Source organism: Phoca vitulina, unplaced genomic scaffold, assembly GCF_004348235.1.
Source record: "Phoca vitulina isolate PV1807 unplaced genomic scaffold, GSC_HSeal_1.0 scaffold1, whole genome shotgun sequence".
NCBI lineage: Eukaryota > Metazoa > Chordata > Mammalia > Carnivora > Phocidae > Phoca > Phoca vitulina.
This window is the reverse complement of record NW_022589704.1, coordinates 13,056,056-13,080,468: the sequence shown is the minus strand read 5'-3', so window position 1 is coordinate 13,080,468 and position 24,413 is coordinate 13,056,056. Positions and strand designations below refer to the sequence as shown.

The window sequence follows — 24,413 nt, the reverse complement described above, 5'->3', positions numbered from 1 at the left end:
AAACAAACTTTTTTGGAGGCTTGTATGTTACATACCTGAATTGGAGGGAAAGAAATAGGAACACGAATCATACCCAGCTAGACAAGGGGGGCAGTAGTTATCAGGGTAAGCACACTGGAGCTCCTTCTGGTGAAGGTCTCCTACTGAAGATCAGCTAAGTCCCCTTCAAGAGTTAACACACAGCCACATAAGGGGACAAAAATGGAGAGTCGGCCTCATGCTAAATTCCAGAGTCCTAAGCTAGAGGAGAGTGAGCCTGTAAAATTGATGGAAGAAGTAGTGTTCAGTGTACATACCTTTTACTCCCCTGGTTAAGTTTATTCCTAAGTATTTGAGGGATTTTTGATGCTATTAATTCATAAACATTTTAACCACATATACGCATTCATTCAGTCTTTCATTCATTCGATGCATGTTTATAAAACACCTACTGTATGCCAGGTACTATTTCAGGAGTTAGAATCTTTATTTTGAAATGTCAGGCCATAAAACCTGAGAATTTAAATGAAGATGAGAGGAACATTTATTAATGAGGAGGGTGCCTTATAAGGGAAGATTTGGCAGCCAAAAACATTATGCAAAGATATAAATAGTAAAAAAGACAGAAAGATTTAAAACTGAGCATTTTATTTTATTTCATTATTTCTTTATTTTTAGAGAGAGACAGATATCACATGCCCGTGGGGGGGGGGGGGCAGAGGGAGAGAGAGAGAGAGAGAATCTTAAGCAGGCTCCATGCCCAGTGCGGAGCCTGACGTGGGGCTAAATCTCAAGACCCTGAGATCATGACCTGAACCAAAATCAAGAGTCAGATACTCAACCAACTGAGCCACCCAGGGGCCTCTAGAATGGAGCATTTTAAAAAGGCATTGTGTCTCTCTGTCCCCTGCCTCTACACTGTGCCATTCTTGCCTTCCTGGCCCATGTTGCAACATTTACTTAGGTTCTGAATCTCACAAAGGCCTGGGCATCCTTGATCCACTTCAGTGGACTGGGTCTGGTGACCCTCAGCAGAGAAGTGGTTTTTGTTTGGGGCATAATCATAGCCTCAGCTGAAGAATCTTGCATTGCAAATATTACTCTCTCCTTATTCTCCTCCTGTTCCTTTGGTTTTTCCCTTTTTCCCTTCCTCTTTTTTAACCCATAAGCCTAACCCCAAACAATGGATATTGGGATTCTCTTAGGCCTTATTCATCATTCAGATTGATTTTGCCACAAAGAAGTCTGTTACCAGATAATTTATGAAACAAGACATCATGGTAATAAAGAGTATTGGTAACATCAGAAATAAAGAATAACATCTAATCCAGCTCCTCTCTTATTTGCATTTAATTCATAAAAAGGTGAAAAATAAACCCCTCTCTTCCTGAGGCACTTTGTGATTAAGCAGTTCATACATGCATTGTGTGTATGTGTGTGTGTGTGTGTGTGTGTGTGTGTGTGTGACAAAATGTGAAGAAAAGATGATGCCAAGGTGAAACAAGGAGGTGGATGACATGCACCTAACCTAAAAATAAGCTGAGAAAGAGAGAAAGAGAGGAAGGGAGGGAGGGCAGGAGAGAAAGGGGGAGAAACGAAAAAGAAAGAAAAGAAAGAAAGAAATATAGGTGGAATGATATTGCCATATGAAATTTCCAGAGAACTCTTGTATCCTACCATCCTTGGCTCCCAAGAGAACAAGTGAAGAATAAGATCCTTAACTTCCTACTCTCTGTCCTTAGACCATGAGATACACAGTGCGCATTCAATAAATATTTGCTGGGCCTACAAAATAGTCTTATTTAACTTCATGTTACAGACAAACTGAAATCCAAAGAGGTTCAAATACTAGAGCAAAAATAGGTTGTTATGTAAAAGCATATTCTTTTTTTTTTTTTTTAAAGATTTTATTTATTTATTTGAGAGAGAGAATGAGAGACAGAGAGCACGAGAGGGAGGAGGGTGAGAGGGAGAAGCAGACTCCCCGCTGAGCAGGGAGCCCGATGTGGGACTCGATCCCAGGACTCCAGGATCATGACCTGAGCCGAAGGCAGTCGCTTAACCAACTGAGCCACCCAGGCGCCCGTAAAAGCATATTCTGAAAAGAGTTCCAGCTCTCCTGAATGCCCTCTAAATGTTAAGAAATCAACATTTAAATAGATAGCTATTGGTTTTCCCTATAGCTTTACTTGATCTTCTTGACTAACTTCATTTAAAATACCATTTTGGGGGGGTGGAAAACAACCTAGTTAATTAGAGACTTTTCCTAAACAAGTGTTGGGGTTTTTCCCTCCCTCTTCAAATTTATATGCATAGTTTTTCAGTAAGAAAGCTATGAAAAATTCCAGATTGGCAAAAAATGATTCCCAAGCACCTTTTCTTTATTCTAGCCATACTTATCTAGAAAATAGGTGAATTAAAATCAGCAAGAACTGCAATGCTTTATACATTCAATTCTGTAGTCATCAGTTTTATTACCCCTAAAAGGGTTAAAATTTCTGCCTTGCCTTGCTTATGAAACCTTAATAGCTATGACTTTTTTAACTCCCCAAATATGGCCATTAGTAACTGTGATTCCAACAATCTAAGTTTTGCATTTGCTTTGATAGAATTTAATTATTCTTTCTACCCTTTGTGATGATGGGATTATTATTCTTAGCATTTGGTGTTTGCTTCAGGAAAAGTTATGAATGTATTTTCAGGATTACATCTTTCAGGAAGAATGGAAATGATATTTTTCTTCCCATGCATTAATATTTTTAGTGCCTGAATGCCTCTGTTTCTTTTAAAGAAGATTGAAACATTTTTCCATCTGCCTGTTAAAATGATTTGAGTCTTAATTAAAGTTGATTGCACCTGTGCATGTATTCCACTACCCACACACCTCCCACCTAGTAGTGGCAAAGCTTGTCTTTCCTTCGAAAATCAAAAGAGAGAACTATGACCTTTAAAAAATAGGCATAGAAAACAGACAACACTGAGAAGTACGTATGATGTTTTGTGGCTGTCTTAGATCAGTGACTTTGTATCTCCTAATGATTGTTTGGCAGGTGATGTAAAGCAGTCAGTTATGTTCCTTAAAGTGCTGGTTTCCTTATCAATTATAAGGCAGCTTAGCTGAAGAAGCAAAGCAAAAGAATCAAAATTCAACAACAAATTCTCACCCACCCACTCACTGATTGTGTGTGTTCTTGGCTTTGGCAGCTCAATTTCTCCTTGTTTATGAAGATGGGGAACAATCATAATGCAAATAAATAAATGATGGCGATCATTTTAAAATTTGATGTGGTCAAGCATTTTTCTTCTCCACCTATGAATTTTTTTCAAGAAATCTTAATAAATATAAAATAGATCAGCTCCTATTTTTTTTTTTCCTTTCTCTTGGGTAAGGAAAGATAATTAAAATGCTTTCAGCTAAAATAGGGAAAACCAGGGAAACCGAGAACCCAGCCAGTCTACAAAAAGAGTGATGAAAAGTATATTAAATGTTGCTAAAAATGTTCTGTTAAGTGTAGAACAGTGGTTCTGAACCCCTCGCTTTACTTTAGAAAGTCTTGGGAAGCTTTTAAAAAATTACCAATGTAAAAAAAAAAAGAAATTTACCCATGTCAAGGCCCCAGCCTCAGCAATGTAATCTAATTATGGCCCAAGCATGGATATTTTTGAAGGCTCCCCAAACGTTTCTAATATGCAAATAGGGCTGGGAATCTCTAATATAGAATGTGTTCTGGTACTTATCAATAGAATCCTAAACTTGAAGATCCTTGAGTCTAGATGCCTCATTTAAAGATAAGCAAATGAAGGTTCAGAAGGGGAAGAGGATTTGCCCAAGGCCTCCCAGATCTTGGCGTTCACAGGTATGAACCCTCTGTACCTGGTTTCTAAGTTGCTGTATGAATCCATGTACTGCATTACGAGCACTAATTTTATATCTTCCAACAACATCTAAGCCATTTCTATAAAACTATGGCAATAACCCATGCAACAGGAACATCAATTTTGATCCCAAATTCCTAATAGTAATTTCCTATGCACATTAACTCAGTCTTGAGGCTACATAAAAGTGTCCTACATTACCAAAGTCTTCCCAATCTATAAAATGTCTAGTAGTAGAATATTATTTTGATCTTTCCAGTGATTCTCTTTCTCTGCTGTTCTTCAAAAGGTTATCCTGACTTTGCTGCTTAAGAAAATAGGTGAAAACAGAAATGCTATAGAGGTGTCTGTAGAATTCCACATTTTTTTCCTGTAGAAGAAAAAGTTAATTTGGATTCCTTACATTCGATAGATAATTGGTCTGCTTTCTCCCAGTGGTCTTAGTAAGCACTGATTCTGCTCATAAAGCCAAACCCTCTTGAGTATCTCGGAAAAGGGCAACTCAAGTTATAGCCATGTATTTTTTTTTTTTTATTCTCTTCATAGTATTGTTACTTCTCCTTGGGTTTGGCATCGTTTCTTCTGCATTTTGGCTGTGTAATTGCTCATGCTATTGGCAACACCTAAGGATGGCTTGTATGTAAAACCACCCTTCTTTTGTCCTATGGTAAGGTATCATAAATTAGTTTGAAAACTTCCTTAAAACGGGCCAAAGTTGTAATCTTAAGAACACTGGGACTCAGGAGGTGGCACTTTCATCAAATACCAATTCTGTAAGGTATTTAGGTGCACATAAAAACCCCATTTCACTTTAAACTGAGGAAACAAGCATATGATTTCAAGTTTTGGCCCCTTCTTTTTAATTTTTTTCCCCATAGAATTTCAGATCCAGAAAACATCTTAAGGATGCTCTGGTCTAGACCCCTTATTTGATAGATGTGTACACAGAAGCACAGAAAGAAAATGTGCTCAGTGTCACCTAGATGATGGCAGAACCATTACCAGGGTCAAATTTCCCAAAAAATTAAATCCAGAGATCTTTGTACTATGACAGCCTCTATTCAGCATGGCTGTGACTGGGGCAGTAGGAAGGAGAAAAATGTAAAAATCACATATGTTTGAGTCCCTGTGGCCTCCTTTCTTCAAGAAGATTCTTTTTTAGATTGTTAGATTTATGTTAATTTGCTGCCTTGTGTCCTACTTAAGAATGACTCTAGTGTCAGGTCTTCTCTAACTGTTGGCATATGATTTTGGAATTTGTCAAAAGACATAGATATCTTAAAACATCCTAAGTCAAAATGTGTGCCTGATCCAGGTTATAAAGATTTTATAACCCTAAAACTCTCTCTTCCAAGTTTTTAGAATTCTATTTGTCCCTCTAAGAGATTTTTATCAGTAGTTTCTCTATCATATATGTGAAGGTACTAGATGTAGAGGGAGCGAGATGAGCTTCAGAATGTCAGGTCTTAAATGGGAAGGAAGAACTAAAAGCCCACCATTGGCATTATGGGGGCTGCTGGGAGCTGTGGGCATAAATATTTCATGTGGTAAATTATAAGGAGACATTTGCATTTTTATGCACTATTCTAAAGTAAAAAAGAATTGTTGAATAATAAAGACACTTTCCATAATTATGTTCCATTTTTAATATGCAGAGAATTGACTGAGTTCAGGGTATTTATTTAATGAGTTCTCAGTATAACCTTGTCTGGTATTTTTCTCTCTAAATTTTGACATCAGATTAAGACCAGACAATGAGGTGGTAAAAAATGATTTTCTGGTCATTAAACATGTGATGGATTTTTGAAGTTCAAAAAGTGATCTTCATCTAGTAAATAATCACAAGTTTATCTACATTAAATGCAAACACTAAAAATTGTTTATAAAAAGATACACTACAAAATATTTTCTATTTCTGCATCTTTCCATCTATGTCTGTACACCCCATTGAAAAGGGTGTTTAATGGGTGCCCGGGTGGCTCAGTTGGTTGGGCGACTGCCTTCGGCTCAGGTCATGATCCTGGAGTCCCAGGAACGAGTCCTGCATCGGGCTCCCTGCTCAGCAGGGAGTCTGCTTCTCCCTCTGACCCTCCCCCCTCTCATGTGCTCTCTCTCTCTCTCATTCTCTCTCTCAAATAAATAAATAAAAATCTTTAAAAAAAAAAAGAAAAGGATGTTTAAGAAGTTGATGGCATCATAATATTAAGATGGTGATATCTGAAGTTCTGTGGATTTCATGTGCTCAGAGATAAGATGGTGCTGGTGATGAGCCTCTGACCTGGGATAACTCCTCACACATCTTCCTCTTGGTCCTTCTTGCCTACTTCCCCTGGGAGAATCTTCCTTTAATGCTGATGGCATCACATACCCTGCTCCTCAAAAATACAAACTCTAGCTCGTCACTCAAAACCCTCCCTAATTTGTTTCTTCTTTTCTATGTAAATTTAGGTCCCATTCTTTCCTAATATAAAGGCTTTCTTCAAGACAGGATGAACTGATTATGGAGCCTGAACCATTGTTCCTCTCCACCATTCTTTTTAAAGTATTGGGTTTTGTTTGTGCTTTTTTGTCAAGCTGGAAGTTTGTTGTTAGGCAGGATCAGCTTTTGGGGGGACAGACCCAAGGGAAGAGCCATGTGTGTTCAACAATTACGAAGCAGCCACTCTGGAGAACAGTCTGGCAGTTCCTCAAAAAGCTAAAAATAGAACTACCCTATGATCCAGCAATTGCACTACTAGATATTTACCCAAAGGATACAAAAATACACATTGGAAGGAGTACATGCACCCCAATGTTTATACCAGCATTTGTCAACAATAGCCAAAATATGGAAAGAGCCCAAATGCCCATCGACTGATGATTAGATGAAGAAGATATGGCATACACACACACACACACACACACACACACGCACACACACATACACACACACAATGGAATACTAAACTATCAAAAAGAATGAAATCTTGCCATTTGCAACGATGTGAATAGAGCTAGAGTGTGTTATGCTAAGTGAAATAAGTCAATCAGAGAAAGACAGATACCATATAATTTCACTAATGTGGAATTTAAGAACAGAATGGATGAACATTCAGGAGGGGGAAAAAGAGAAAGAGGCAAACAAATCATGAGAGACTCTTTTTTTTTTTTTTAAAGATTTTATTTATTTATTTGTCAGAGAGAGACAGAGCACAAGCAGGGAGAGTGGCAGGCAGAGGGAGAAGCAGGCTCCCCGATGAGCAGGGAGCCTGATGTGGGACTCGATCCCAGGACCCTGGGATCATGACCTGAGCCGAAGGCAGCCGCTTAACCGACTGAGCCACCCAGGCACCCCTCATGAGAGACTCTTAACTGTGAAGAACAAACTGAGGGTTGTTGGAGGGAGGTGGGTGGGGGATGTGCTAGATGAGGTCATGGGGATTAAGGAGGGCACTTGTGATGAGCACTGGGTGTTGTAATAAATGATGAACCAGTAAAGTCTACTCCTGAAACCAATATTGACCTGTATGTCAACTAACTAGAATTTAAATTAAAAAAATAGGGGCACCTGGGTGACTCAGTCAGTTAAGCATCTAACTCATGATTTCGGCTCAGGTCATGAGATCAAGCCCTGTGTCGGGCTCCATGCTCAGTGGGGAGTCTGAGATTCTCTTTCTCTCTTTGCCCCTCCCCCTGCTCATATGTTCACTCTCTCTCTCTCTTTCTCTCAAAATAAATAAATCTCTAAAAAGGTAATAATAAAATAAAATGCAAAAAAACCCTAGTTAGTTTCCCCTGGCTGTAAAACTCTTTTAACCTACCCTCCGCCTCCCCATGCCATTCTCTGAATCACTATTTAATCAAGATTTATTGACCTCTCAACTAAGAAAAATCACCTATTACCCTTTCATTATACTCTAACATCTCTTCTTATTGCTCTTATCAGAGCTCTAATACTGTATTAGTTCATGTAAATTGTTTTTTTCTCTCTCTTAGAGAAGGAAGCCCATGCAGCTAGAGGTCATGGTGTTTTAGTTCACTGCCTTAGTCTCTCACTGTCACAGTGCCTGGAATGCAGAATGTCTATACATACAGAGCAAGACTACGCGTTTTACTATTGATTGAACGTAATAATAAGAAAAAAATATTTTTTTCTTCACTTGCCTTTTTTAATCAAAGCAATCCAAAAAAGTATGTCAGAGTAAACTGCTAAAAGCAGCTTAAAAAAATGCATGTTCTTCATTTTCTGACTTGTTCCGCTGTTACTGACAAATATCACTTTATAGCTGTGCTTTGGATTACACAGCATGCTGTGGGAATTTAATCCATTCTGAAAACTACTATGGACCTCCGTATAACTTGCCTATTGAAGTGTCTCAGGAGCTGGGTTGTGCATAATCTATTCTGTGGAGACTGACAACTGATTTGTCCCAAATCTCATTAATTTTCCTGTTTATATAATCTTCAACTTTTTAAAATTCTTTTTTTAAGATTCTATATATTTATTTTAGAAAGAGAGAGAACAGGAGGAGGGGCAGAGGGAGAGGGAGAGAGAGCATCTCAAGCAGACTCTGTGTTGAGCACCAAAGGGCTCGATCTCACGATCCTGAGATCATGACCTGAGCTGAAATCAAAAGTCAGGTGCTTAACCGACTGAGCCACCCAGGCACCTGGAATCTTCAAATTTTTTAAAAAGAAAGGTGGGCTTTAAAAAAATTTTTTATTATCTTTCAAAATAAGGTAAGTAATCCTCCTTAAAAAAATCCCTAATGGAAGAAAAGAAAACTAAATAAAGCCTCCCTGTTGTGGCTATTTGTTCAGAGAGCCTTGAGTTCGAATCCTGGCTTCTCCAATTACCCACCCTTGACTGGCCTTGGTGAACCTATTCACAGCACGACCCTCAGTTTCCTGAACAGTGAAGGTTATCACTAGACAGGCCTGCAAGGGCTATGCAAAGATGAGGAATATTATTTGTAAAGTGTGTAGTGCAGCATGGGATCATAGTAGCCACGGAGTCCATGGAAGCTTTCATCACGGTGTTCCTGCTGCTAAGTTTAGAGCTGGTATTCTGCTTTTCTAATAGTAACTAGGAAAACAAGGAAAAACATTGAGGGTATTATCTATATATTGTTTAAAACCAGGACTCCTATTTATTTCAAGTCTCCCCATCAGGTGGCAGGAAAAAATAAAGTTGGATGTTAGGATTGCCAGTGATGCTAAATGACTCATTTATGTTTTTTAGGAGCTCACTTTCTTAATTTATTTTTGAGTTCACTGTGATTTGACTGGCAGGGGAATTAAATTAAACTAGAAAAAAGTCACCTTGACAAATGTAAAACATTCTGAAATATAAAATAGAGGCATATTTTGGAACAGAAATAGTAATACTGTTGAATCTCAATGAACTATTTTGCTTTTTGTACTAGCTTTGGCATTATAGAGGTATACAATTTTAGACTCAGGAGGATACTTAGAAATAACTTATTTCGATCTACAGTTTTCTTTGAGGAAACTAAGGCTCAGGAAGGATGTTTTATTGAACTGAGCTGAGCATGGACTCCAGATCATCTTAACCCCACTCCAGAATGGTTCTGAGAAATATTTTAATTTATTGTAAATGTTTCCAAAATATATCTAATTTATATCAAAATTATTTTTTTATGTTAAAGAAATAGTCACTACTTTATTTGTGACTATTTTTTAAAGATATTATTTTAAAAGTTATTTCTTAGAGATTTTGTTCTTTGCTACTATTTTGGTTGAAAAACTATCTGGAAAAAAGGGGGGTGGCATTATCTTAATTCACATGAATATAAATAAAATATACAAGCTGTTGGAATGATCATTTTAGAGATTCTTCCACTTGTACATTCAGAGCGTATTTCCTGAAGCCATAGTATTTAAAATATTTATAAATGCTCAATAAAAATGTATTTGTCAGTTTTATAAAGTATTTTTATTAGAACTAGAATGAAGAGAGAAGCATTGCCTGCCAAATTCTTGCACTGTATTTGGCAATTTTTTTTTTTTTAAGATTTTATTTATTTATTTGAGACAGAGAGAATGAGAGAGAGAGAGAGAGCACATGAGATGGGGGAGGGTCAGAGGGAGGAGCAGGCTCCCTGCCGAGCAGGGAGCCCGATGCGGGACTCGATCCAGGGACTCCAGGATCATGACCTGAGCCGAAGGCAGTCGCTTAACCAACTGAGCCACCCAGGCGCCCTGTATTTGGCAATTTAACTAATCTCTCTGCCCCTCATTTTTCTGTCAGTATGCTAATAAAAATATTGTCCCAGTAGAAAGTCAAGGATTTTATATTTAAACTATATTTTAAGGAAGGAAAATGAGAACTAATATCAGTTAAAATCTGCATTAGAGTAGTTCAGTTGCTATAGCAAATAACTGCAAAACCTCAGTGGCTTTATACAATACAACTTATATCTTGTTCATGTCATAAGACATGACAAATGTCCCAGGCATGTGATAACCCATAAGTGGGTTCAGTGGAAGATGGGATGTTCTCCCCACAGTTATTGGGAAGTTTCCATCTGGTGGCTTTACCAGCACCAGCACCAGCACCTGGGACCTCAAAAAACTCCCAGCCAGCAGGAGGGGAATGCAAGAGGATAGGGATTTTGTGAGAAGTTTTATGACCTGACCTGGAGGTGGCATACATCACATCCACCCACATTCTAATGGCCAGACCTCAGTTACGTGGCTCTCCCTCACTGCAAGGAATGCTGGGAAGTGTAGTTTAAGTGCATACCCAGAGAGAACAAACAGATTTGGTCAGCATCTGCCTGGACTCTGCCCACAGGTCTTCTTGGCTTCTGCATTACAAGAACAGACAAAAATATAGATTGCATTCTCTTTGGCAGTATCTCTACAGTCCTCATCCACCTTGATAGAAAAAAAAAAGGTGAATAATTAAATAATCTGGATTTTAATTGAGTTTTTAAAGACCAAACATGGTGTTTGAAATTCTATTTATTATCACACCCTATGATAAGTGTTATTCCCTGCAACCATAAAAAAAAGAACAGTTGAATATAAGTCAGTATGTGGGTTCCAATGTCTTATGGTGAGAGATACATGCTGAGCAGTGGCCAGGAAACCAGTCCCTTTATCAGGTCTTTGCTAATTGCCATCTGTGTGACCTTAAACAAGATGCGCAAAGGCTCTGAGCTCTTTTTACACCTGTAAAATGATTAGGATTATTTGTGTATTCTATCCTACTTCAATGTGCCTCATCTATTTTATTATTTTGTTAAGTAATATGCCTCATCTATCTTATTAAAACAGAGGTTTTATTCTGTATGCCTTCTTCACACAAACATAGACTTTCCAGTTTTATTTAAAACCATGTAATCTCCAGATGCCTGAGCTATGGGTCTTTCTCTATTTATATTTGAAGAGGTGACATCCCTTAGATGTTTGAATTGACAAAACTGACCCCAAATGACAGAGTTCACATCAGAGAGGAATAATAATAAAAAATTAAAAATTGGTCCAGCTCGCTGGTGTCTTTTTGTTGTGGAAATGTGGGAGCCTGTGCCCTCTTTTCCCTGGAGACTTGGAGATGGAATAACAGAAGTGTAAGGAGAGGAACCTGGTGCTCACTTGGACTCGTAGGAAAACTATGTCAGGCTGTCTGGCTCTGACCAGCTCCAGAGACCTTAGTTTTAAAAGACACCAAGACATGCAATTAGCGTCCAGGCCAGGGTGACTGGGAGGGTGAGAGTTCTAGATTTGTATTGGGAAAAAGATGTGAGCAGCGGGAGACAGACTGCTTCACTCTGGGTTCTAAAGGGTGTCTGCTTTAAAACAAAAATAGACTAGTTCTGAGATGCTCCAGAAACAGGACTACCAACAACCAACAAATGGTGGTGCTTGGAGGGAGGCCGACTTGGGTTCTGTATGAGAGCTTTCTAGCAATTAAACATGTTCAAAAAGGAGCCAAACTTTCCCCGTGAGGTGAGAAGTCCCCCTCCTGGAGCTCTCCTCCCAAAGGCATGAGGGCCAGCTCAGTAATGACATACACACACCTTGCTTTTCACGAGCTGTTGCAACTGTGATTTCTAAGGTCTCTTTTAGCTTTAAATTTGTTGATTGAATCTAATACCCATCTGATAATGCAATTTAGTTCAGTGCCTCCTTCAGCACTTCAAATGTGCTGTCCTTCTGCCTAATTAATCTGCCTTGATCACCTTTCATTATTTCCATTGTTCAGCAGTTGGAATAGAATGGAGGCACTTTGATCCTGCTGATTAGGCCAATATGAGGGGACAATTCTGAAGCATTCTTTTTGTCCACAAAAAGCTCAAATGCTCATCAGCTACATGAGCTTTTGTCCCTTTGTCACCAGGCACCAAGTCCATATTTTGTAACCAAGGAATCCCTGTGTGAAAGGGTGAAATTTCAGGAATAACTACAGTCACAAATCACATAGATAAAAGCCTCTTGTGTAAATCATCTGAATCATCTAGATGTGTGTAAAAACAATTAAATGATATGGCAAGTTAATTCTCATATATCACAAAAAAAGAAGGAAAGAAAGAAAGACAAGAAAGAAAAAAAAGAAAGAAGGAAGGAAGGAAGGAAAGAAAGAAAGAAAAAGAGAAAGGAAGGAAGGAAAGAAGAAAGAGAAAGAAAGAAAGAAAAGAAAGAAAGAAAAAGAAAAAGAAGAAGGAAGGAAGAAAAGCTCTTATGTTCTTCCAGGAAAATGGTGTGACTGGTCATATTTCCAAATAATACTCATTTTCCCGAGCAAATAACTTGTTTTTCTGATCTGTCAGCAAGTCGGTTAGAAACATATATGGGTTCACAAAAATAATTTTAGCTAACTCATGTTTGTCATTGAGGGTTATTCCTTCGTGGCATGGCCCGGGTGGTGGGTGAGAGTGGAGAGGTGGGAGGGAGAGGCTATGAGTCATGGCCTACGATGGGGTTAGATCCAGAAATGAAGGCTAATTAGCTAACTGACCTGGGTGACGCATACATGCATTCATTCATCCTGTCTGTTCTCGCTGAGGACTCTGTTAGATACTGAGGACCAACATGAAAGATACAGTCTTTAGTCTTCAGAAACTGTTATAGTCTGGTGGGGGAACTAGACATATAAATCAACAATTGCATGATCTTCCTAGCCAGAAAAGAAGCAAGTCTGGAAAGAGGATAATGCTGTCAGTTTTAATGTGTGTGATCTACTAGATGGCCATATGTAAAAGTCCATTGGTGCAATAGTGTTTTCTTTGTCTCTAGAGCTTAGAGGGATTTTCAGGTTTTGGAGACTTACAAGAATCCTCTGTACCATTCTCTTTTTTTCAAAGATTTTATTTATTTATTTATTTATTTATTTGAGAGAGAGAGAGGGAGAATAGGAGAGGAGCAGAGGGAGAGAGACAAGCAAACTCCGTGTTGAACACAGAGCCCAACGTGGCCTCGACCCCATGACCCTGAGATCATGACCTGAGCAGAAATCGAGAGTCAGGCACCTAACTGACTGAGCCACCAGACTGAGCCACTGATCCACGCCCCTCCTCTGTACCTTTTCTGTTGAGAGAGTAAATGTTGATGAGGAAGAATGAGTCAGAGAAACTGGGAAAACTCAGTATCTGGTGGAGGACAGATTTGGTGGTAAAAGCCATCAGACCTGGGAAGCCAAGTCTTTCTAGGTGGCGCAGGGCCCCCATACAGGGATACAGAGGGAGAAGAGTAAGGTAGAAGCTGGAGAGACAAGTGTAGATCCAGAGATAGCATAAAGAGGGGAAATTCTGAGAGGGAACTTCAGAATTAGCAGCATGAAGTGTGACAAGATTGGAAACCTGGAGAGAATATTTTGGTCATGAAACGATTGCTCCTAGTCTCTTATCCTTACTTGTCTTTCTTTAACTTGAACACTGTAAGAAGTTTAAGACCATAATAGGCAAAGCACACAGTCTGAAAGATGAATGTAATGAAATCTACACGCATTTCTCACAGCAAGATTTCAGTTCAAGATCAGATTTCAGTGTGAGCATCAGATTTTATTTATTTTATTTTTTATTTTTAAAAAGATATTTATTTATTTATTTATTTATTTGAGCGAGAGAGCGTGCACAGGCATGGGTGGGGCAGGGGCAGAACATCGGATTTTACATCAATAGTTGACACTCAGTCCTTCATTCCAGAACAGAGGATGACCACCTTCCACATAGTTAGCCCTGTGCTACGTGCTAAGGCTGTAAGAACTTAGATCTAAAAAAACTAGGATCCCACCTAGAAATTTACCACAGTGCCTAAGATTGACCTTGTTCAGGAAAGTTTATGGTACAACATCAATTTTCTTTTTCAGGCTTTAAGAAAACATTGAAATATATGGATAGAGATAAATACCTCCTGATTCCTCTGAGTAGATTTCTTTGAGGTTTTGATATGTCTTCATGTATATATTTCTTAGTCTGATTATCTGCTTTCCATTTGTTTATTTGCAACAGCTATTTTGGAGATTTTCATAGTATTTTAATTAGAAAATGCATTTTATAGGAAGCTTCTCATGAATCTATGTAGGAAACTAGATTTATTCCCAAACAAAATTCTCAGTAGTACATTCACAATTTTCTTCTGGAGTTTTCAGCTTTGCATTCTGTCTGGGAGGCAGATGTTCAGGTACATCCACACACAAGTCCGAGTAGCACAATTTCTTCCATCATTTTGTTCAAGTTTCTCTAAATATATCTGCCAGAATTCACTGAAGACTAACCTCTGGGACTTGAAAACAAAGAAGGAAGAAAGAAAAAAAAAGACTCCTTTTTGTTTCCAAAGCTGTATTGGGCTTTTATTTAGTTGAGGCTTGAGACCTAAGTGACACTTCCCTAGTATGTGTATGCAAGTAATTTGAATGAGAACAAAGAAACTGAGGTTGGTGGAGGTGCTTTGACACAAATCCCCAGCCTTTCATATTTAAAATGTTACCCAAACCCACAGGAAAGAGATTGGATTCAATGTTATGTGTAAGCATTTTTTTTAGTTTGGTTAGTTTCAGTTCCAGTGGAAGAAGACTGTGTGTGTGTGTGTGTGTGTGTGTGTGTGAGAGAGAGAGAGAGAGAGAGAGAGAGAGAGAGAGACAGAGACAGAGAGAGATAGTAAATGCTTAATATTGGTAGTGGAAAAAAATACAAAAGTTGATAATAAAAGCAAGCATCTCAATGTTCTGTTTGAAATCTGGAAGAGAAGGTAAAGTGAAACAGATGGGTCATTAGGCTTTGAGGCTGTGACATTTGGAAGCCAGAGTTACATTTTCCTTGAAACTGTGAATAAACAGCTTGGAAATAGTCTATGATGTTCTTTTCTGATACTGGTTTTATTCCATTTGACTCAGGGCATTGAAAAGCAAGTGTTAGTTAAATTGTCTTGCTGTAATTATTATGCAGGAATGTAGCACTTTTTAAATATTCTTACTTCCTATATTCGATTTTAGTGTAACTCTGACTTAGGCTTATGTGAGGCCCATTTAAAGGCCAGGAATCTTTCTGAGGTTGTTATTATAAGACTACCCTCTTGGTTTAAGTTTTATCTCATAGAATAATATTCATGACATGTGTTTACACAACTGCATAGCTTCTTGGACCTAGAAGGAACTATAGCAATGTGCATATAAATGAAGAGCAAACAAATGAGAAAAGGCAAAAGCTCTTTATTCAGAGCTCGCTATAGCAAGGCAGTTAGCCATGGTCACTTACAATTGCAGAGATTTGAAGGCAGGGAGAAGAGTGAGAAAGTCCTGTGGGAAATGGGCTAGACTTCAGATATGCCCCAAATGGAGGCTATTGGCATGGGGAGGCTGCAAGCAAGGCCAACCAGGAAGGCGTCCTATGTGATTGGATAGGGATGCAGATTTGATTCTCTCTGGTGGTCCTACTCTGGAAGCAGGGGCAAAATTCGGGAAGCTGTCAGTTATTAATTAAATCCTGGCTGCTTTGAGCCAACTGTTAGATTATTGTTTGGCTACCTGGACTGGTTATTAGAGATAGTAGTCTGACTTCCTATAAGTCTGACTTAAGGGAAGTAGATTGGATTTCTGGGCTCATTACTGTAGATAATGGGTCGGAGTTCTATTTTTATATGTGGCCTGGCAATTTTCCATTTGTGTTTCAATCTCTCAGTGATTATCTAGATCCAGATGTAGAAAGATTAAATAAATTCAAAAAGGACAAATGGCTACAGTTTATTTAAATTAATAGTATCTTTTACATGTGTGGCACTACTTAGTTTCAAAAATATTTTAAAATCTAGAATATCATTAGATCCTTCCAATTACATTGGAGAGGTTAGACCGGCCTGGTATTATCTCTACTTTGTAGTTAAGAAAAAATGAGGCTCCAAGAGGAGAACCCAAGTGCTCAGTGATGTGGATTACCAGCCCATCACCATGTCAGGCCTGCAAAGCTGGGCCACTCAGATGATCTCACCTAGGGCTTCTGACAATATTACAAACCTTTTCTGTCTCTGCACCACAGATTCAGGTACTGGGGAGCCAAAGTGGGGCATTTGTATTCTCACGCTGCTGCAAGTTGATGAGTATTTGAACCTAAATATAAAGAAAGCAAAGTACAGATTCTCTGAACCATTTCTGTGGTTTTTTTTTTTAATGCAGTCTTTCCCAATAATTCCTCATTTGAATGAAACTTTCAACTTGGTGAATCTTACAACCTGTGATTGTTAGATAATCAGATTTTTGAAAATACTATTAGCTTCATGTCACTCGGATACATTTATAACACTTGCTTCATTCTCTTATTCCATTAGGAACACTGTATTTCCTACACACATCAGAAAGATGCCTGAGGAGTTGAGAAAACTACTAAATAAAAAAAATTAATTAAATACCTATTGAGCAGTATGCAAGGTGCTAAAGACATCATTGGGAAAAAAAACAAAAAAACACAAAACAAAACAAAACTTAGTCCCTGCTTCCTAGAACTCAGGGCCTTTTGGGAAGAACAGATACATTGAAAGATGATATAAAACATCAATACAGAGATGACCAAATCCCAGCAAGAGGTGGGGATATGAGTGGAGGAGGCTTTGGAGGATACTTAAATTGAGTAACCAGGACTGAGGAGCCTTCCTGGAGCAAAGACGAGATACAAAGATATACAAAGCAGATGATGTAGAAGATGGTAGCACAAGAACAGCCTTGTTTGAGTTGGAAGTGGAGTGGGAGGAAGAAGGTCCAACCAATTTGAATACAATGTTCAGGTGGAAAGTGATGAAATCTGAGAGGAAGGGAAGAATGACATGGTGGGTAGTCTTGTGGGTCACAGTAAGGAGATTAGACATAATTGTGTGGGTAACAGGAGGCTTCTGGAAGGATTTTAGTCAAGGCTACATTATAAACAGGTTTGCATTTTTTGTTTGTTTTTGTTTTTAAACACTTCTCAATGTGCATTATAGAATGGCTATCACATCCATTCCCTGAGACAACACTGTTTTGAATGTCCCAACCAGTTATCACTCATAAACCATCTTTACTACATGTGTTTTTAAACACTTTTGTATATGTGTAACAGAATGGCTATTAAATCAGTTCGCTGAAAAATACACTTGGTTAGATTTGCATTTTAAACATCATTTTGGCAGTATATGGAGCTCATACTTTAGAGAGAGAAGGATAGAGAATAGGAGACAAGCTGCAATAATTCAAGGGCAATGATTAGAGTTAGAACCAAAGTAATTAAGGTAGATGTGATACAAAGTGCAACAGAAGGGAAAGCAAGATATTCATGAATAAAATCTGTAGAATCCACTGACTGATAGATTTAGGGAGTAAAAAGTTAAGGAAAGGGAAATACAAGCATCTAGCTTGGGTGTTTGGCTGGACAGAACAGGAGGAACTATTGGTATAGTAAGAAGTGGTGTCAGTCCAATGTCTGAAATGTTAAATCTGTGTTATCCATGGGGCATCCAGATGGACTCACCCAGCAGGCAATTGGATAAATGAGTCTAAAGCCCAGGATAATGATCCAGGCTTGTGATAAACTATTTAGAAATCACTAACAATCCTGGAAGATAAAATCACAGGAAGAGTATGTATAGAATGAGAAGAATTGTGGCTAAGCTAGCATCTTGGGGACAACATGTAAGAGATGCTTAGAGGAAGAGAACATATGAATGGCAAGGAAATGGTGTTGGATGTAGAACACAACCCGGGAAGATGGGCCATTATTGAAGCCAAGAGAATTGAAGATATAAATGAAAGTAATCAAAGAGTTGTCAAATGTCTTAAAAATGTTTTCTAAATTTGCCAACTAGAAGGCACTAGGTGAGCTTAGCAAAAGCAGTTTTAGCAGAGTGGTGGGCTGAATTGATGAATTCAGAGTGGGTGGCAGAATGAATGGAAGATGAGACAGTAAAGACTGTGAGTCTAACATGCTCTTTAAGAAGTTTCCTTGAAGTTGAGCACAGGTTCCAATGAGAAAACTCTTTCCCAATGATATTAACCTGCACACCTCAGAAAAAAGGCCCCGTGTGATCTCTGTCCCTCTTATATTTAAATGTTGTAATCTCCAACACACTCCCAAGTTGACAAAAATATATTGAAAGCATTTGAGAAAATTGTTCTTTAATGTTTTAAAGGAATCTGGGAAGGATTCAACTTTTGTTTAACAGAATGTAATTCTGGTTAATACACAGAATCGACAGAGGAACTGAAAATCCGAAGCCACAGCACGGAGCCATTACCAAAGTTGGACAGCAAAGAGAGAGGGCATCACGGGGCGTCTTCCAGAGAGCCTATCAAAGCTCAGGAATGGGATGGAACACCAGGACCGCCTGTGGTCACCAGTAGACTGGGAAGATGCTCTGTGAGCCCCACCTTGTTAGCAGGAAACCACAGCTCAGGTAAGAAAGATAATGATCTTTCAGGTGCAATTATCACTTAGAGAAGCATAACCACAGGTAGAGCTGCCTCTACTCATAGAGACAGCATAAGTAGCCCTTCACTCAAAGGGACGAGACAACGTGTTGCACCACTCCAGGGAACATTATCCACATGGACGGTAGAGAAGTGAATAGTGCTTCTTGGAGCGGTGCAATGAAGCAGCTCTGACAGCTCGAAACATCTTGTACTAAATTTTATCCAAAGCATCTAGAGGCCTCATTGAAACAAGTTTTAATTTATAAAGTTTAAGTGACTTAGAGTTTATGCCTCCTGTGCTTCAGAAAAGATTTTAGGCAACTGGGAAAAAATGAAAGTGAGAATATATAGGTTAAAAAACTGTCTGAAGGCAGTAAAGAGAGTAGATATCATGAGGTATGTACAGTAATGATCTGAATGCTGTAGCTGGACCATGGGCGTGGTACTAAGTCTCCAGATCTAAGTCAGAAGAGTTAGAACATTTTAATCGAATACACCTTTAGATTTCACAAGTTGAAATTAAGATCTGCAATGCAATTTTGCATTGTTAATAGATAAATATTATGAAACATCAAGTTTTTAAAAGCAGCATATGTTTGCTTTGAAGTGATTAATCTACATGATGGACTCACAGAGAGCTGTCAATTGGAAGAAAAAACAAATAATCAAGTGACCTCCTGTAGTTTTCAGGTTTCTATCCCTTAAGAATGTTAGGGTTCTGAAGGAAAGACCAATCCTTTAATGTTCTTTTCAACTCTGATACTCATCTTGGAAAGCAATTTACATGCATTTAGCCTGTGGACTCTCTGGCAGTCATGCACAAGTTAAAATTGGAACAGGATGAATGATCTCTGTATTTGGGAAGGGATATTTCTAGAATAGGACCCAGGCAGAGACAGAGAGTAGCTTTTCCAGACTTAAAATGTAACTTATTTCGTGATGAAGCCATAAAAATCTTGGAGAAGAGACAAATGAATTTAGCAGAAAGTAAAAATTTATTTTTGTTAGTAAAGTATAAACAGCTATAGGTATATGAGAAGACTTGTGCATTTTGTCAAAAAGAAAAAGAAACATAGGAAACAAATGATATTTTGTAGGAAAAAAACTCCTCTCCCAAAGAAGGTTGACATCATGATTCAGTTGGGACTTAGGATTAATTTTAGGCTTATTAGTAGTATTTTTTAATTATTTAAATTTGTACCAGTTTGATAAAAAAATATAAATAATATGTACTCCTATTGTGACTAGAGATATAAAACCAAAAGCATTACCTGAATATCTTTAGGTAACAGCCACTGTTCTAGTGTCTGAGAGCACAGTGATGAGTAAGACATTCTTGCATTCAGGTGCTCAAAGTCAAGTGAAAGACAAACATCACAACACAAGGTGTTATATTCAACTAATATGTGAAACAAAAAAGAAATCAATTAATTTTTCCTGGGAGTGTATGATTTTGGCAAGAACAATCAGGGGGTTTTAGTGGGTAAAATAATAACTGCTTTAGGATGTTAACATTTGTGCTAGAGCTTGAAACATCAAGAGCTGCTCCCCAGGAGGATGATGAAGTCTGCCTTCTGGATGAACACCTAAAATGCTATGGGATTGGGGCGCCTGGGTGGCTCAGTCAGTTAAGTGACTGCCTTCGGCTCAGGTCATGATCCTGGAGTCCTGGGATCGAGTCCCGCATTGGGCTCCCTGCTCAGCAGGGAGTCTGCTTCTCCCTCTGACCCTCTTCCCTCTCGTGCTATCTCTCATTCTCTCTCACTCAAATAAATAAATAAAATTAAAAAAATAAAATAAAATAAAATAAAATAAAATAAAATAAAATAAAATAAAATAAAATGCTATGGGATGGAGCATACTGTGTTTGCAGTGGAAGGTAGGGGAAAATTGACTGAAGAAATTGCAAAGTAGGTTGGTACCAGAAAGCAAGAATCCTGAAGGGCCTGTGTATTACCTAGAAATGCTTTCAGCAACAAAATGCCAATTAACAGTGGCTTAAGTAACAATGGCTTCTGTTAACTCCCCTAGCACTCAATCTGGAGGTGGGCAGCTTTAGGTATTTTGCAACTGTTCAATGATGTCATTGAGGACACAGGGACTTTCTGTTTTTGTTTTGTTTTGTTTTGTTTTTTTAAATTCTGCCCTTCTGCTACCCTTGATGATTTTTTTCATGATCATGAGTTGACATTTCTGGGCATCATGCCTCAGCAGAGTCCCTTTCATCTAGTTGGTCTAAACTGGGAAACATGTCCTCTGGACCCATAACTCAGTGAAGGGGAATGGGATTTCCATGAGTTTATAGAGGGCCCTTCTTTCTCTTAAATCAAAGGCTTCTGCTTCCACTGGGAAATGAAAGCAACAGTCTATATTCTTAGGGAGAAAGGGAAGACAACATTGCATAAGCAATGGACAGTATCTGCCACATCATGATTAGATTTTGAACACTATGTGGTAGATATTTTGTAGTCCTTTAAATATTGTTAAGATAGGTACAATGCAATTCAGTTATCATCGTGAACGATCTCTGATGGCTCCAAAGCTTCAAGAAGGGGTGACTGGGAGGCCATTTACTAAAATACGAGTTGTCAAGGTGAGCTGTGCACCGTGGGTTAGGTGGGAAAGTCAGGACTTAATTTTTGACTATGTTAGGTTGGAAGTGCTCTGGGACATCTAATTAAGAAGCTAGTAGACACTTGGAATTACAGGTCTGTAGCTGAAGAGATTTAGCAGTATTACAGACTGAGGCTAGAGACCTCTGGGGTGGTTAGAACCCCAAGACTGGATGATTCTGAACTAGAAGAGCAGGGAACTGAGATGAGAAGGAAAAGGAGATTGCACCCTGGGGAACTCAAACATTTTCAGGTGTGGGCAAACGAAGAAGAATATGTAAAATAAATGAAAATGAAACAATTAGATGGTCCACAATTAAACTTTTACTGAACATTTGGAAAGGTGCATAAAATGGGCAAACTGTAATGTTTTTGACACTGACGTGACTCTTCCAAGAAATTTAGAGTGTAAGCAGAATTTATAACATACTTTCACTTTCTTCCACTGCAAAATCCCAAAGCATCTCTTTGGCTTTATGACATCTAAAATCTGCTTTCCTGGGTCTTTCAGCTGTGTTTGTAGGGCAGTAAATTGTCTACTGACCAGAAGAAATGACATAAATATCTTCAGTCCCTCACACTCTCCATCTTAGATGATGAAAGATGTAGCTAAAGGTGGAAGAAGAAGAGATTTCTGGTACATTTTTGATAAAGACATTTTTGTATCTCTATTAAAAGTAATGTGAAATGCAGGGGCAAATGTGGAATCCCATATATAAATGTCAGTTAGGGTTTCTTATATGCCAGAGAAACTATCAACATGAACACTCAAGGAGTGCCTGGGTGGCTCAGTCCGTTAAGCATCCGACTCTTGATTTCGGCTCAGATCATGATCTTGGGGTTGTGGGATTGAGCCCCACACTGGGCATCACACTGGGCATGGAGCCTGCTTAAGATCCTCTCTGTCCTTTTCCCGCTATACCTTCCCCCACCCCCAGTTCACGCTCTCTCTTTTTTTTAAAAAAATGAACACTCAAAAGAGCATTAAAATTAATTAAACTTTTAGAAGTCAGTCCCTCCCAAATATGTCATAGCAATTTTATCTACTGAATCTACCCTTGTACCTCTTTTGAGGGAAAGGAGAAAAGAAAAAAAAAATATTTGTTATATTAGTAGCTTTAATGTTTCTAAAAAGAAAGAACCTAAAATGTGCAATTCTATACTAGAAAATGCCATAGCTTCACTAGCAAAAATGTATAAAATTAGAATATCTGAAGTTTACTCACCTTTGGTGTTTTCATGAAATGATGCCCTAACTAGAGGATACTCATCAGTGAGATGGCCTTTGTCCAGAATAGGCAAGTAACTAGTGAAGGGCGCATTTTGGACTTGCTGCTTTGGAATGGAAGTCAGTGTTTACTCTTTTCCTTTTCTTCACACCTCCTCTGTATTATTGTCTCCTTGCCACTGGGTCACTGAACTGCTAAGCCCCTACCAGAAACACTGAAACTGCAACCAAGAATCTTCCTCCGTAATAACAGAGGTACCCAGGTCCACACCTAACACTAGAGAGGAAAGAGGGTTTCACCTGTTCCACCTATCAATAGCCCCGTATCTATCAATACCCCGGTCTGTCAACTTCCTGCCTCTGGTTTTCTCTCTCTCTCTCAATCTCAATCACACACACACACACACACACACACACACACACACAGGAACTGCTACCAGTCACAGACTATTGCTTTATCAAATGTAGTTTAGCTACTTGGAATGGCTGCTCTTAACAGCTCTTTTGAGGAATGGAGGAATTGCTGAAGTAAAGAGAAGGAATGTGTCAGGAGATCTCAATTCTAATTAACATTGCCACTGGTTGCTGTGGAACTCTATTAAAGTCACTGTTGTTTAGTAAATCAGAGATTCCCCAGAGGGTGATTCCTGAAGGCGGTGGCGGTCTGGGACCCAAATGCTCATGAAAATAATGGGAAAAAGTGGAAGTTATACAAGTAAATAGAGTATTCACAAAAATTCAGATTTCAATCACCGAATCAATCAACAAATAGTTTCTAAGCAGCTTGTATCCAACTCTGTAATGGTTTCTGGGGGATAAACACTCACACACGGGGTATATAAAGCACAAACACACATAGGGTATATAAAACAAGGTCTTCGCCACTCAAAGATCTTACTATGCTTCTTTATGACACGAAACTATTGAACATAAATTAATTAGTATAACTAAATGTACTTTCATTGTTATCTACTGTTTACTGTAGATTACTATTCAGAGAAGAGAAAATTAGTGCAGGCTTGAAAAAAGATGGAGGACTTAATGGAGACCTGGAGTCTTAAACCATAAAAGATTATGTCAGATCTTTTTAAAATTAATTTTGAAAAGTATTTTATTTCTTTATTTTTGCAAGGGAGTGCAAGCATGAGCATGGGGGAGGGGCAGAGGGAGAAGCAGACTCCCTGATGAGCAGGGAGCCTGATGCAGGACTTAATCCCAGGACCCTGGGATCATGCCCTGAGCCGAAGGCAGATGCTTCACCAACTGAGACACCCAGGTGCCCCCAAAATAATAATTATTATTAATAATTAGGTAGAGATGCATAGAGAGCTTTCCACGTGGGGTGAAGAGGTTGAGCAAAGTTGTAGGCAAACCTCTTGCGGCTTGGCCTTGCCAGGCTAGACTGAAGAAGCATTTTTGGAAGTAAATTCGGAAGGCCTTGGCTAAACTCTGTGTGGAAAAGTCTTGAAAAGACCTCAGCTTCTGTGTGTTCAACATGTGTGTTTCTGCCATTTTGAGGAGGTCCAACATGGGATGCGAATATTAGTGAGTAATTTAAGAGAGGTTCCTCCTTCAAAACAGACGTGCTTTGTTTGCACATTCCATACATGGGAATGTTCTTGACTTCCACAAAGGAAAGTATTTTCCCCATTTTTCTGGACCTTGAAGCCCTTTTGGTGTAAGTTATATATTTCCACCTTTGTTAGAAGCTTACACATGGAAAAATATTTCTCCATTGCAGAGAAAATCCATTGCATACCAATGAACATCCGACTGAATGATGGAAATGCAGGTGACCTGGAAAGCACAGGGGCCTCTCGAGGGGCCAGAAGCTATTCAGTAC

The 24,413-nt window shown here is 38.7% G+C and overlaps 1 protein-coding gene across 5 annotated transcripts in view; it reads left to right on the top strand.

Annotated features, from left to right (window-relative positions):
- Positions 1 to 24,413, top strand: part of NYAP2 (neuronal tyrosine-phosphorylated phosphoinositide-3-kinase adaptor 2) — a 260,781-nt gene that overhangs the window by 172,795 nt on the left and 63,573 nt on the right. For all 5 annotated transcript variants that reach the window (XM_032401087.1, XM_032401071.1, XM_032401080.1 and 2 more), the window contains one exon: positions 18,508 to 18,714. In XM_032401087.1, the coding sequence (XP_032256978.1) occupies positions 18,508 to 18,714 (207 nt within the window). The remainder of the gene's footprint in view (positions 1 to 18,507; positions 18,715 to 24,413) is intronic.